At 28.9% G+C, this 16,017-nt stretch overlaps 1 protein-coding gene across 1 annotated transcript; it reads left to right on the forward strand.

Moving 5' to 3' along the window:
- The first annotated feature begins 12,468 nt into the window (after window positions 1-12,468).
- LOC145187566 (deoxyribose-phosphate aldolase-like) lies at window positions 12,469-14,769 on the forward strand. The gene is made up of 6 exons (XM_090079896.1): window positions 12,469-12,739; window positions 13,029-13,244; window positions 13,331-13,516; window positions 14,012-14,166; window positions 14,277-14,464; window positions 14,570-14,769. The coding sequence occupies exons 1-6, from the start codon at window positions 12,529-12,531 to the stop codon at window positions 14,601-14,603; spliced, it is 990 nt and encodes a 329-aa protein (XP_089936022.1). The 5' UTR covers window positions 12,469-12,528; the 3' UTR covers window positions 14,604-14,769.
- Window positions 14,770-16,017: the final 1,248 nt, after the last annotated feature.

The raw sequence follows: 16,017 nt of genomic DNA on the forward strand, positions 1-16,017 counted from the left end.
GCTGTACAACCTGAATTTACAAAGACTTTCCCGAAACTAAGCGTTTTCGTGCAGTTCCCGAAACAATGCGTTTTTGTGCAGTTTTGAAATCTCATTGTCTTTAGTTTCGATTAAAATCTTAAATGACTGATATCGGAGTTTGTACTTTAATCGTTATTATTCATTTTGTTGACTTTATTAACATCGGCCTTGATAATTGGTCCTACTATTATACAAAACTCTTTTTAACAAACGTTTAAACGTTTAAAACGTTTAAAACGTTTAAAACGTTTAAAACGTTTTAACAAAACGGTTTTGTACTTTTTCTTCTAATTATTCTAGTGTGAGAGACAACAACATAAAACCATCAAAAAAGAATTTTCCCGGTCTAAACTATATTAGTATATATCTTGCATAATTATAAGTAGAAGTCTATACAGTAAGCATTTTCGCTAAATGTCCCCAACAAATAATATTTATCCATAAAAAAAAGAGAGAACGAATTGGATGTAATCCAAATAAAATTGTTCTACTGGTTTACCGTCTTCGTTCTTAATCATCAGTTACTCTATCTAACAGTTACTCTATTTATCAGTTACTCTATCTATCAGTTACTCTATCTGGTTCCAGTGTTAAGAAACAAGTTATTGTCAATAACATTACAAGTAGTTTGATGAACAAATGTGTTTTTTTTTTCGATAAGTTTTAAAAACCACCAGTTACAAAAATTTTGATTTAAAATTAAATTTTATTTAACTGGTGGCATTTAGGAGTTTTAATCCTTTTAAATGATTCTTTTTGTTTTTATTTTTTAAATAGTTGATTTTTTAAAAAATCAAAACACGAAATTTTCAGGAATTATTTTTTAGTATTGGTTTGACAACCCTTGGTTTTACTATTGTCAATCATAAGTTTTAGTTGGATGATCTGATGATTTAGTTGGATGATTTGATGATTTAGTTGGATGATTGCTTTTAATCTACGAGAGGAAGCACAAAGTTTACAAACTTTCTTTAAATTTGTCATAAAAAAAAAAATTTTTTGAATTTTAAAAAACAGATGAACAAAATGGTTTATAATGAGGTGTTCACTGTATGAATTTTAAAACCTTAAACGTTAGGCTAGATAATCATTTGTGTTTTGAAATACACTTTCTTTTTTTTCCGCCATTACGATCAATTAAAATATTCATGGTAAATTACTTAAACAAAATAACACTCAAACCAAACTTTCTGTATGCTACTTTATAGCTTCTTTTTTTTTTTCTTGGCGTACCACCTTAAGCAGTTTGCGAGCAGCATGTTATCATCTTGGCATCGCCTGTTCAATTTTTAGATAAGAGTACATGATCTGGCAACGCTTGATAAAGTGTGGCAAGAGTAATGAAACGATTTTTCTCTCTTACGATCGCTCTTAATTAGTTGATTGAAAAAAAAGATATCCCGTTTCCTGTCACATGTATTTCTTGAAATAATATAATTAGGCACTTTCGCAAAAAAGCACTTTTAGAAGAGTTTTAAATACAAGTGTGTTTTGCGTAATCTTTGAGGCATTTTTTCTTTTTCTTTCATTTTGTAGCGAAGCACCTGAAATAACATCGTTTTATGTATACTTATCTGTAAAATAAAATATTTATTTTAAAACTCAAGCATGCTCCCAGAAAACTATTTACACATCTAACTTTGACTTAATCAGTAAAAACAAAAAAATAAAAAATACAAAATACAAAAATTAAAACGAAATCGTTCATTTTTACTTTTTATCACAATTCTGATTAAACTTTCAAAATACAAAAAAAAAATAAAAAAAAAAAAAAAAAAAGGTTTCCTGAGAAGTACGCACTGTTCAGAAATTGAACTTCCAAAATTCGCGCAAATTCTATTTTTCATAAGGTTTTATTGCTGTTTGGTCCAAAATGAATATTTTTTGTTCAACTAACACTAATAATTCAAAAATTTACAAAAACTCTGAAAATTTGAAAAAAATTGGCACCTAATACAAATACAAAAAAGTAGTAGAATTTTATATAAGTTGAAAAAAATAACTTGTCGAGTAAATCTCACAAACTAACCTCGATAAAACGTACCATCGTTCTATAATTACAGAATTAGTTTTTATATAACTGTAATTCATAAAATAACTTTGATTCAGAATAAATAATGTTCCAAGAGTGTTCGTTGAACTCTTAATTATATAATTACCTATAAAAAATCTTACCAATAAATCTAAGTCAGCTCCAATTGAATTATTCATCTGGTTTCTTGAAAAAAGTTGAACTTTGAAATTTCATGAGGCTACGAAGTTACCAAAAAAAAGTTTGGTTTATTAGGGATAATTCATTCATTTTATAATTCGTTAAATTCAAAGATTGCTGATTACAATTATGTTTGTTGCATATTTTGTGTTCCTTATTTAGATATTTATCTTTATTATTGTTTACTCTTTATCTTTATTAAATACTGTAAATTGTGCAAATAAATAAAAGATTTTTTATTAAAATATGCTTAACGTTCCGTCTACCGACAAAAAAATATAGCATTACTTACCAATCGGGTCCATTGGACCAGTGGGACAAATTATTAAATAAATAAGCTGATTTTATTATTAAATACTTTTTTTTTACGGATTGTAAGTATTTATAGAAAACATTTATTACTAAAAAAGTTGTAACATAAAAAAATAAAAGAGTATAATAATACAATATGAATATTTAATTTAATTGAAATAAATATCTTATGACTAATTATTATTATTGTGCGCATGAAGTACAAATAAGAAATGAATGTTTGCCAAAAATAAATTTGTCGCACTTCACACATTTTGATATTGTTTTTCTATCTTTTTTAGATAGACACATGTTACATCACACTTTTTTCTTGGTGGCTCAGAAATTTCAGATCGAAGTGATCTTGCAATGCTCGTTGAAGCAATGTTTTCTTTTTCACCTTTACAAGCTGCTAATTCCTTTCCAAGTTGTATAAGTAGATTTCTCCATTTTTTTAGGTTTTTGTTGCATTCTGGATTTAATGATAACCACACGATATAATGCATTCATGGCATTAATACAAAACATGTTGTAAAAAATGATCGTGTGCCTACCGTCGAATCATGCGTTTTACGCTGTGCGTTCATACCATTTTAATCATGCTATCTACACCTCCTTTCGTGTTATTGTAGACTAAAATCATTTTCTGGTTCTTGACTGGTTGGCTCAAAAACTTTATTTTTATGCATGGTATTAAGTAATGTAACAATTCTGCCTTTTTTAGACAATAAGAGACTGTAGTGGATTTTTATGGAAAAACAAATAAACTTAAAGAACGTCTTGAGACCCTTTTGATTTCTAAAAACAATTGGTAGTTCTTTTTTGTTTTTACGAATTGTGCTAAAAAGAGACTTCTTCTTCTACCAACCAAGAGTCAGTGAATATGATTAAAAAAATTATCGAATTTATTATTTCAACCTGAACTTTCTTCATCTTTTCAATTTCTCTATTTTCCTTTTTTCCCGCGTACACTTTTAATTTCCATGTATAAGATGTGACGAATAGCCCAATAGTACAAATAGCCCAAAACTTTATTCCATAATTATCTCCCTTATTTGGTATATAGTACCTAAAGTTTCCTCGAAATGTAACTAGTTTTACATCAACTATCATAAACCAGTTAGGAAAACAAGAATCTTGTAAATGATGATTCCATAAATCAAAAATTTCTTTTACAGGATCTAATTTATCATTCGACCTTTTTATACGTCTTGTTGCAGCATAAAATCGAGTAATACGTAAAGTGGTAAGTGATGATATATATATAAAAAAAAACAATATTAAAAAAAAAACTTTAACTGATTGTATAAAAAGTCCATTTTAAAAAAGCACAGGAAGCCTTAAAACTTTCAATGCATATTTAAGGTGAAAAATATTGTACGTAATATTGCAATAGGTCGATTGGACCCGTTTGGTTGACGGAAGGTTAAATAGTTAGAATATATTTAGTTTATTAAATATATTTAATTCATTAAAACATTTTAAGTTAACTAAAACATGTCTATTTGATTAATTATTTTTAATTAATTAACTAATTGAAATATGTTTAGTTAACTAAAACATACCTATTTGACTTAATATTTTTAATTAATAAAAACATTTTAAGTTAATTAATTGAAATATGTTAACAAAAGTATGTTTGGTCAATTAATATATGTTTAATTAATTTTAAAAATTTATTTACATTAGTTAACAGATTCGCCCTATCTCTATATTTATTTGGTAGGTTTCATAATGGTTGCCAGATTCTTTGTTCATAAAATTTTATAAAGATGACAACATTTATATAAATAGTTTTAGAAGAAACATTTCAATTGAATCTTAAATTTTTTTGTTCTGTTTGTCAAAAAAATTTACTGACAACAAGTTTTTTTGTAGGACTTGCTTTTTTAAATTGTTAAAACAACTGTTTTAATTTTAAAATGATTTTTCATATTTCATAACCCAATCAAAGTCTGTTGATCGGAAGACAAACAGCCATTGAATAAATAAAGAATCAAGATAATTGCTTTTAGTAAAATTCATTAAAAAAGTTGTAGTTAAGCTAAAAAATATGAACTGAGATGAAAAAAAAAAGAAAAATATTTTTCCAACAATTTAGTTTTTTCTGACCACTGTGAGGCGTTAGAACGGTCAGTTACTTTTTTATAAATTCATCACTTGTAGCGAAAAAGAACATTGTCTAACGTAGGTTTTAGAAGTTCTAAAATTTACAAGTAAGCCAAAAGGCATGTGAATTGAGGATTTTAGTTTAAAATTGATTTTAAATTGCAAATATATTTTTAAATTCAAATTTAAACTGAAAATTGATTTTAGATTGAAATTTAAAACTTTTGTAAACTTAGGTGTATCTTTTGGTTATTTGTTAAATACCCAAAATATTCACCCAAAATATACACCCAAAATATACACCCAAAATATACACCCAAAATATACACCCAAAATATACACCCAAAATATACACCCAAAATATACACCCAAAATATACACCCAAAATATACACCCAAAATATACACCCAAAATATACACCCAAAATATACACCCAAAATATACACCGAAATTTATTAACTAAATAAAGATTATCCTTGAGATCTCTGGCCATTCCTAAAACAAATTTCATAGCAACATCAATGAATCAAACACTTGCTTGCTTCACTTACTGTCACAACCCTATAAATGTTTACAAAAATCTGTATTTGCAGATCGCTTATTTCATGGCCAGTTAATACAGATTTTTTAAAAAAACAAAACAATCCTATCATGAGAAGAAAATCATGAGATGAAAAAACATGAGATGAAAATCTCATAATAGGATTGTAGGAAATCTCCTTCTTAAGATCAGGAAACGGAGATTTTTAAATTTTTTTAATTTGCCAGTGTTTACAGACACTAAAATTCAATATCAACTTAGTTTTGACAAAATTAATCAATTGAAATTGATTAACTAGAAAGTTGCACGCAACCAGATTTTTTTTAGTCAATTCAACACTTGATTATGTTTTCAACATAATCAAGTGTTGAATTGACTAAAAAGTTTTTGAAAAATGTTTTTTAATTTCTTTTTTGTATTTATAGAACTAAAGATAAAATTGGCTGATAAAAATTGGTTAGAGTTTCAGACTTTTCGAAATCTTTGCAAAGGTTTTACAGAGACTTTAAATGCAAATCTTTAATATCTTTATAGATTTAAAATCTGCAGGTTATTTTAAAAAAATTGTAAGTTTGATAATTATTAGTACTGATCATAGCAGCCGAGAGAAATTTCTGGCCCCGGGGAAGTTTTCTTAAGGGACCCTTATCATGATCAATTATATACCCAGGACCAAAAGACGTGTGCTCTGGTCATTGAAAGTTAAAAATAAAAGTTAATTAACTCTTTTAAAAGTCAAAACTATTTAAATTTTTTGAAATATACTTTAAAAAATTGTTTGTACCTACATAGGGCCCCGGGAATTTCCCCGTCCACCCCCACCCCCACCCCCACCCCCCTCTCGGCGGCCATGGTACTGATAATTATCAACGATTCGTCTTCATTTTCTAAAGTTATTACTGATTTAATTAGTGATAAAAATCACTGATGAACTTAAAGATGTAAAATTCATTTCATAAAATCTTATTAGTTTGATCTTTGTAATTTATAAATATTAGAGTAATTATAAATATTATGGAAGGTAATAAAAGTTTGTTTCATTCCATTATTTAATGTTCTTTACATACACTACTGACCAAAGGTTTTCACTACCGACCAAAAGTTTGAAGTCACTTTTAATCAATGAATTTTCTTGTATTTTTTCATAAAATAATTTGAATTTTCAAAGATATTTTGTGAGTAATTTGCCGATAAAATATTATAATTAACACGTTAGTATTTAAAATCAATTTCTATTTGTACAGAAATGCATAATTATTTTCTGATGTTGGACAATTAATTTGGACATTACGATCAAATTCTTCCTGTAGTAACTCAATGGGGGTTCAAATCCGTGGATTGAGACGGCCGTATCATAATTTGAAGCGAGGCCTAGTGTTGTTTCTTTTCTATAAACTCTTTACATACTGTTGCAGTATGTTTGGGATCATTATCCTGATCTAGAACAAAGTCTATTCCAAATAAACGTAGCCCTAATGGATTTGCATCATTCTTCAAAATATCTATATAACCCTCCTTCTTCAATATGCCATGGGTCCTTTTAAGATCATCTCTCCTACTTGATGAGAAACATCTCAAGATCATAACTGGGCCTCCACCGTTTTTCATTGTTGGAGCAATAAAGGTTTGTATTACCTTATCTTCAGATGTACGCCTTACATATATATTTGTTTATTTGAGCTGAAGACCTGAAATTAAGATTCATCTGTCCAAAGAACCTTATTCAGTTAAAAACAATAGCAACGAATTAAGTACCAACTTCGATATCAGTCCTTTAAGATCAATCGAACTTTCTGAGGTTGACTAAAGTAGAACTCTTTATACTTATAAAGTAGAACTCTTTATACATTTATACATAAATAAGTTATTTAAAGTTTGTTGTAAAAATAAATTTCATGTTTTTGATTAAATAGCAATTCTGCGCCATGTTTTAAAGGGGCGCCGTGGTTTGACTTCACATAGTTTTTTTTCCTTTTGATTATTTAAGCGATAAAAATTCGTTGCAAATTGGCACGCCTATACCTTATCGTGTCATAGCAACAGTCAATTTAAAAAGAAGTAATAATTTTAAATAACTTTTTCTATTTTCTTTTACCGTTTAAAATTTTTAAAGCTGTGTTAATTCATCCAATGGTATGCGGTGGCTTTGCACAGTTGTTTCGGGTGATAAAGTGGTCGTTTAACTAAAAAAAGGAAGTGGTCATTTAACTAAAAAAACGCCAAAAAGTAAGGCTACCAAGCCAAAAGTCATTTTTGATCATCAAAATGGGAATTCTCAAAGGCAAGTAACTCGTAAATTCAGTATTTTGCCATCAAATGTAAATAAATTACTTAAAAGTAAGTCTGCTATCAAATGCTATAAAAAACAAAAAATTCTGAAGCGAGATGATTTAGGGGCTGTTTATATGGACAAGGCTAGCCCGTTTGCCGAGATCTCAGCAAAAAACAGTGAGATCTCACTTGCCGGGCTAGCTCTCTTATTTATATAAACGCAAAATAAAATTAAGTTGAAATAAGGACGACGTCGAGATCTCGGTAAACGGGCTGGTTCTGCAAACGAGCTAGCCCGCTTTTCATGTAAACAGCTCCTAAATGATGCAAAGAATTCGAACATATTGCAATAGACTTTACCAATATTACCGGGACTTTGAATTGATCATTGATGATGCATCATTTTTCACTTTAGATCACAGTTCAATGGAAATACCAACTTTTACTCAATTAATACTTTGTTGACTCATCAAATGTTAAATACAGTCAAAAAATAAAGTTTCCAGAAAAATCAAATGTTTGGATTTGCAATTTCTGAAAAGATTGAAATTATACCAAAAAAAGATAATCCGCCAAATTTTCCAGAATCCAGGCCAATTGAAAATTTTGGTCGATACTGAATGGACTTGTGCACAAGAATAATTGGAAAGCAAAAACACTCTAACAATTAAAAGAAAGAGTTAAGTATTGTTTGACCAAAGTTGCTTCCAATGTCATCCAAGAAATTGTAGGACACACTAAGAGTTTAATTTACCATGTCAGAGAAAATGGAGTAATAGAATCGGATTGAAAATTAAATAAAATAAACAATTCTCTATAAAATACTTTTTTTTACATAAAATATATATATATAAAAAAAAGGAATAAGTTAAAATCCTTTAAACTTTGTACAGATTTTTAGTGATGACCCGTTATGTAAATAAAATTATGTAAGATATAAACACAAGATTTTAAAGAATAAGACAATGGTCAATAACATTTGCAACTGCATAGTTAGAAAAAATACTTTCAGCATGAGAGCCATTAAGTAGGTATGTGAAATTCCAAAGTTCTTAATAAGGGAGAACCTTAATGAATGGGACGATTATAGAATGGGACAAACTCAGATTCTTATAGAAGCATCGATGTAAGGATATTCAAATTCCTGTAACAAAGAGTGATAGAAACAAGGACAGTTTTTGCAAAATGCTTTTTAAACGTAGATAAAATTGTTTAATTTACATATTTAAATATGTTTGATAACCACCGACTCTTGCTCAATTATATAGTAAAACAAAAAAATTGGATTTGCATTTGGCTATTGGAAAAAAGAGAGTTTTATTGGAGCATGACATTTTTCCCATTCATTAAGTATGTCTCATTGAATGGGACAAACATAAAAGAATTAAAAATAGACGTATTTAATTCAATCATTTTTCAAATTAGTTTATTAATTGTAAATGTAGTTAAATATATAGATACATACATAAAGACCACACAAAAAATATTTTTAACTTTAAACATTTTAACTCTAATTAAATTTCAATCAAAGCAGAACTTTCTCATTTTAGAATATTATATTTAGTTATCTTTATTTAAGTAAAATATTGCAGTATAAAAGTGTGTAAATAATACCCATTACCCATGGGGATAAAAGTAAGGGACTGCAGCATCCCTCTGCTGAGCTGTAAATAATACTTTGTTAAATTCATTCGATAGGTAGTATTTTGTCCCATTCAATATGCGCATCACTTTATCCAAAAATGATTAGTCACACCAAAAACACAATTGATTAAGCTTGAATGTTTTACTCACTGTAGTACTAGAGATTGTTATCTATTTAAGCATGGAATTTTATTTTCCATAATTTCAAAAATTGCTGCAAAATCAGAAAAAAAAAAACGTTTCTAAAAATTACTTTTTACATTCGAAAACACAATAACATCCATTGTCATTATAGTCATAGAGCAATAGGATGGATGAGTCGGTCAGTTGAGTTCTTGTTTCTATCACTCTTTGTTACAGGAGTTTGAATATCCTTACATCGATGCTTCTATAAGAATCTGAGTTTATCCCATTCTATAATCGTCCCATTCATTAAGGTTCTCACCTACCTCAAAACGTTTACTGTGATATTCGGTCACTATTTTCAAAATTATGGTTACATGAGTGTTCTACTATGTAATACACACAGTTTTTATTATGATTGTTTAATTGCTACAGGTACCGTTTTTATTTTACAGACCAAAATATTGGTTTGCTATTTAAAGCGTGGTTTGACTTGGCTTATGCATAGCGTGAAAATTTCGGCATTTTCTAAGGTATAAACTACTGCCAAAATGCATAAAAATGCTAAAAAATGATTGAAAAGCTAAGGATACCTAAGAATACCTACATAGAAAATAAAAAATATTTATTTCTGTTTCAACAGAAAAACAATGAAAAAAACCAAATATTTGTTATATTGACTAAAATAAAATATTTGTTATATTGACTAAAAATTTAGATAACTAAGATTACTGACCACTAAAAAGTTCCGAGGGCCAGTCTGACGAAAATCAATCTTTACAGATTTGGGTTGTTTTGAAACAAAATTTGTAAAACTCTTAAAAAAATTGTTGCACAGACACAAAAAGAGAAAATCTCTATCAAAAGTTTTTCTAAAAGTGTAATAATTTTTAAGAGAAAAAAAATTATGAAGGGCAGAATAGTCCTTTGAAGAGCGGTAAAAATCGTTTGTAGGATTGTCTCATCAAATAAGATCTCTTTTAAATTGTCATTAAGTGTGACACGTATCATTGATTTAAATAGTTGTAGGTATGTTAAAAAATGTAGTTGTTAACAGGAAAAACCTTCAATCTTTAGCAGCAAATAATGCCAAAGCAGCCGAACAAATTCCATCTCCAATTATTTCCAATAAAGAATTATCCGCGGAAGGAACTATTCGACTTGCTAAAGCATCCGGTGGCCTCCAATTACAATAACCCCCGGTAAATATTTATACTTAAATAATTTTTACATGTAAATATTGAAAGAAAGTCTTGACTATTAAGAAATGAGACTAGATAGATTTCAGGAAATATATTTTTGACAAGTTTCTATTTTCTTTAAAAACGAATAATTTAAAAGCTTTACCAAACTTTCTAAACAAAGTTTATTATAAACATAAAATATGCATGATTTGGTTTCAGGTCGAAGGATTGCCCTGTCATCATCAGCGGGCCTGACAACTTTTTGATTTTGGAAATCATCCCACCGATGGAATTGCATCTCCTCTTTGGAGTTGTCAATCATCTTTTTAAGATCCTTAAAACAGCTTAGACAGAAGCTGTTAAGTGGCCAGCTGTTCTCCACATTCAACTTAGCTCATGTCAAGGGGGCCAGTTCGACGGAAATGAATGCAGAAAGCTTCTTAAAAATGCTGATGTGCTACAGCAACTTGCTGATAAACTTGGTTCCCAATATCTTTCACATAATTGAAGCATTTGAAAGTTTCAATTTAGTTGTCAAAGCTTGCTTTGGATTCATCCTACAGCCGGACTTCGCTGAAAGAATTGGAAATTTCAAAAGGTGTTAATAATAACTGATGCAAGCGTAACACCTAAAATTCACACCGTCTTCTACTACACCAAGGATTTCATCAGCCACAAAAGATCTCCCTGGGGCTCTATAGTGAAGGAGCAGAAAATCATTGCTTACGGTTTATAATGAAAATTTTAACCAACTTTATCCTTAAACGCTGTTAATTTAAAAATTATGAACTTTGATATTACATTTAAAATAGTATTGTAGAGTATTTGCACTAAAAGAGTATATTAAGCTATTTATTAATAAGTTTTTTGTGGAGAAAATCAAAAAATATTTCTTAAATTTTAATCAGATACTGTTTAATGGTAATATAATATAAAAAAAAAGGGTTTTAATAGTTATTTCATCACTTAAGTTTGAAAGTAAATCTTTTTAAGAAGGTTTCAAGAGTCAATAAAACTATGTTAACAGAGACGTTTTTTTTTGTTTTACCTAATGGTTATCTCTCGACCAGGTTTTACACTTTTTTTTAGGGTTTGTTTGCACTTTGGCAGTAGTTTATACCTTAGGAAATGCCGAGATTTTCACGCTATGCATAAGCCAAGTCAAACCACGTTTAAATAGTAAACCAATATTTTGGTCTGTAAAATAAAACCTAGTAGAACACTCATGTAACCATAATTTTGAAAATAGTGACCGAATATCACAGTAAACGTTTTGAGGTAGAAGTAGCAAAAAACTTACAAAATTTAAACTAAAACTGCCATAAATCCGTAACCCATGAACCAATCCGACTGAAATTTTATCCAAAGTTTGGTGTGGTTGTAGGCAACGTTTGCACCAAACTTTATCAAATTATATAGAGTGGCTCTCATTCTACAAGTGTTTTTATTGGCGCACTATGAAGTCAAAGTTTCAAACAGCTTGAACATTCAAATAAAGTTATTTTCCGCGGACAAAATAAAATGATTTCAAAATTTTCATCACAGGGTACCTTGATGTGTACGCTATCACACAATATGAGTGGCGTTCTTGGGTCAGCTAGGTTGGCATTATCGTGATCAACTCTAACCGTGTTTAGTCAAGTGACTCTTTGGTCGTGAACATTTTTTTTTTCTTCTAAGTCATTATAAGCATTTTTTGCGCAGTAAAAAATTCGTAATTTTTAAGTCTTTTAAGTTAAAGAAAAAGTTCTTACACCATTAAATTACTGCTTCCAAGCCCTTTCTAAAGATGTATGACACTTAGCTTTTTGTTAATTTTAAAATTTTCATGTAACATACCTACATTGAGAAGTTTGACAGCATGTCGATGTAACTTTCGAAACTGTTTATGTCAAAATATTGCAACAAACATGCTTATATTTTTTTTATTTAAAATTTTTGATTAATAAACTAGAATGCAAGAAAAAACTTCAAAAAAGTAAACATGAAAGCACCATATAACGTTTTGCTAAAAACCCCCTCACTATGTAAAGTCATCCCAAAATCACAAGTTTGAACTATATTCGTTATTATTCGTTATTAACGGAAAAAACCAAACGCCGATGCCTTGACTAGTGTAATCCACCAGGTACATGAACTACTTTCGTAAAATGTCCGCTACATTAAACCAACGCAATCCTGGTGTTCCTTTTGATTCAGCATGGTTTTCAAATGTTAAAATAAATTTTCCTGGTGTTAAGGCGAGAGCGGAAACGTTAGGAAAAACAAGATCAATTAAAAAAGATTGGCAAGCAGCATGGCTACTGAGAGCAGTGTCATGCTTAGACTTAACTACACTGGGTGGTATTAATGCAGATTCATTTATGCATACGCTTTATATTTGATTCTAATACAAAACGTATTCTAATTGTTGTCTACTTTTAATATACCATACCTATGATAATCTAAAATCAAACTAAAAATAGATTTTCCTGTAGTTTGTATTAGACAAGTAATGTTGTACCTGGGTATGTACATGCATATATATATATATATATATATATATATATATATATATATATATATATATATATATATATATATATATATATATATATATATATATGTATGTATATATATATATATTTTTTAGGAGATGATTCAGCCTCCAATGTTCGTAGACTTTGTTTCAAATCAAAAAATCCCATACGTTATGATATTCTAGATAAATTAGGAGTCAAAGATTTAAATATCACTTGTGGGGCTGTATGTGTTTACCCATCAAGAGTGTTAGATGCAAAAAAAGCATTAAGTGATGCCCATGCAACAGATATACCTATTGCTTCTGTAGCATCTGGTTTCCCTGCAGGTAGAAACATTCTGTATTATACTAGCACTTATTACCATACCATACTTATCGTTATTACTGTATTTGCTACATTTTAACATTTTAAGGTCAAACTCCAATGCATATTCGACTTTTGGAAATCAAAGATGCAGTCGCTAATGGTGCCAAAGAGATTGATATTGTGTTGTCAAGAGCTCTTGTTATGAAAGGGGATTGGTTAGAAGTATACAATGAAGTTAGAGCTTCAAGAGAAGCTTGTGGTGATGCTCATCTCAAGACAATCTTAGCCACAGGTATTTTTCTACCTTTACAGAAGTCTTTCAGCTAATTCTTTGATTTGTTACTCAGGTAATTTTTCTCAATTAAAAATTGATTTGATTATTCAGAAAGCTTTTGCCTGACTTTGAATACAATTAGATAGTTAGATAAGTGTATAGCTATATGTGCATCATATTTTGTAAAATTGAGATTTCTTGTAAAACACAATAAAGATAATAAATATTGTTTACTAGTTTGCACAAAAAATCAAAGGATCTTAAGGTGAAGTACATCTCTGTTATAGTACTAAAAAAAATATAATTAAAGTTAATTTTTTATTTGTTTTATTATAACAGCAAAACCTTAGACTTTAAAGTCCTCAAAGGTGCTACTCATTATAGATTAAAAACAATGTAGTATAATTTTTAATGTGTTATTTTAATGACCTATAATTTTTTTTCCTTTTTAAGGCTAATTTCTTCCACATAAGTAGGCTAGTTTACCCCATGTTTTGTTTAAACTTATTTCAGGGGAATGTGGTTCATTAGAAAATGTTTACAAAGCCAGTATGGTTTCCATGATGGCAGGTTCAGATTTTATTAAGACATCAACTGGTAAAGAAGGTGTCAATGCAATACTCCCAGTGGCTTTGATTATGGTTCGTTGCATTAGAGAGTATTATGAGGTAATTATTTTAAATCTTTTTTTATTCTTATAACCAATACTTTTTTAAGTTTTTTTTCATTTTTTTATAAATTATATAAAACTGCTGTTCTTCTTTTGTTAATTATGCAGCGTACAGGTTTCAAAGTTGGTTTCAAGCCTGCTGGAGGTATTCGCTCTGCAAAAGATGCGCTTGTTTGGTTGTCTTTAATGAAAGAGGAGCTTGGTAATGAATGGACATATCCCAACCTTTTTCGTATAGGAGCCAGCGCATTGTTAATTGATATTGAGCGTCAACTTTATCATCATGTATATGGAAGGTAAGTCCTTGTTTTATATTTCTCTACAATACAGCACAATATTTTTTTTCTTCTAAAATATTTTTTATTTTTTTTATTCTACTTTTCTTTCTTTTTTTTTATTAGATATGCAGCTGGACACGAATTTGCCATTTCCTAAAAAAAGATTTTTTTAAATAATGAAGGCAAATTTTCATTTTTTAATAAATGGGGCTTTATAATGTCCTCTTTACATAAAATCAAGCGTATATATATAATATATTAGTATATATATTTTTAAAGAAAGCTTTATAATATATAATTTTCTTATAATTTTATCATTTAACGTTTTTTAAGAGAAATTAAAAAAAAAGTTTTGTGAATGTTATTTTAAAGCTTTAGCCCATCCCAAAAAAGATTGAAAATATGGTTAGGAACAACTAAGAACAAAATTTTCAAATCATTTTTTAACAAATATTGTGATGTTGTATTAGGGTTGTGTGACAAAGAAGATGAGTATGATAATGCATATACAAGTTTTGCAGTTGAATAAGCAATAATAAAAATATTATGTTAAAGTTCTCCCATATGATTCGTGTGTAATGAAAAGATAACTCATAAAAACTTTTATCACTTAAATTTTTAATTGTTGATTGTTAAGGGACTTTATTACAAATATAAAATTAAGATAGTTAGAATAGCAAAAAATATATTTTGCACTTCATTCTTGCGTTCCACGTGCGCTATGTAATGTCTAAACAAGAACTTTTGAATGACGCATCAAAAGAGCTATCCTTTATTTTTCTGTATTTATAAATTTTAGCACAATAATTTCAGTCAGTCTATTCAATCATAAAGTTGTCTTCCTGCGTCTTATTCTATAAACGCATTAGGGACCTGTATTAAAATCTCAGATACAGAGATTTTGAAAAAATCAATCAACACTTAAGTCTGTTAAAACAGGAATTTTACAGAAAATCTTTACATTTCCAATTGATCGGTATTTCCGTAAATACAAAAAAAGTTTTAAAATGATTTCTTAAACTTTCTTTGGAAAAGTTTTGGGAAGTGATCTCTTCTCTGAACCTTTAAGAATTATTACCTTTTTTTTTTGCACAAAATAATTTTATCAACTTTGGTAAGTGATGCAATTTCTGTTTAAAAAAAACTACCATTCACATGAATCTTCACCTAATGACTTCCTTCTGAATAGCTGCACTTGACAATAATTTTACAGCAACCCTTTTTCCAAAAAAAAGTTCATCTCATATTAACGATAAAAAATCAGGTAGATTCAGCTTAGGGGGTTCTAAATTTTTCAATCAATATGGATTTCAAATTCAGAGTGCTAAAGTCTAACTTATATTACATTAACAAATGATGAGCCCAAATAGCATGACCATGTGAAAATTTCCAGCGGACTGCAAGTACGTCTAGGTAAAAGGAAAAACAATCAAGGTAAACATTAACCTATTGCTGTAAAAGCAACGGAAAAAGATTATATTATTAACCTTTTTCTGTTGCTTTCACAGAGATCGTTTGCCTTTAATTATTACCATTACCATTTTAATCTCTCGTTTATCGGATTAATGCTA

Source organism: Hydra viridissima, unplaced genomic scaffold, assembly GCF_058129835.1.
Source record: "Hydra viridissima isolate aposymbiotic clone 2 unplaced genomic scaffold, HvirCarnegie_v1 scaffold_2, whole genome shotgun sequence".
NCBI classification, from domain to species: Eukaryota; Metazoa; Cnidaria; class Hydrozoa; order Anthoathecata; family Hydridae; genus Hydra; species Hydra viridissima.

Coding starts and splice junctions, on each gene's coding strand:
- LOC145187566 (XM_090079896.1), top strand. CDS start 12,529: ATGAACTACTTTCGTAAAATGTCCGCTACATTAAACCAACGCAATCCT. Junction 13,517..14,011: donor CAAGACAATCTTAGCCACAG/GTATTTTTCTAC, acceptor AACTTATTTCAG/GGGAATGTGGTTCATTAGAA. Junction 14,167..14,276: donor GCATTAGAGAGTATTATGAG/GTAATTATTTTA, acceptor TTAATTATGCAG/CGTACAGGTTTCAAAGTTGG.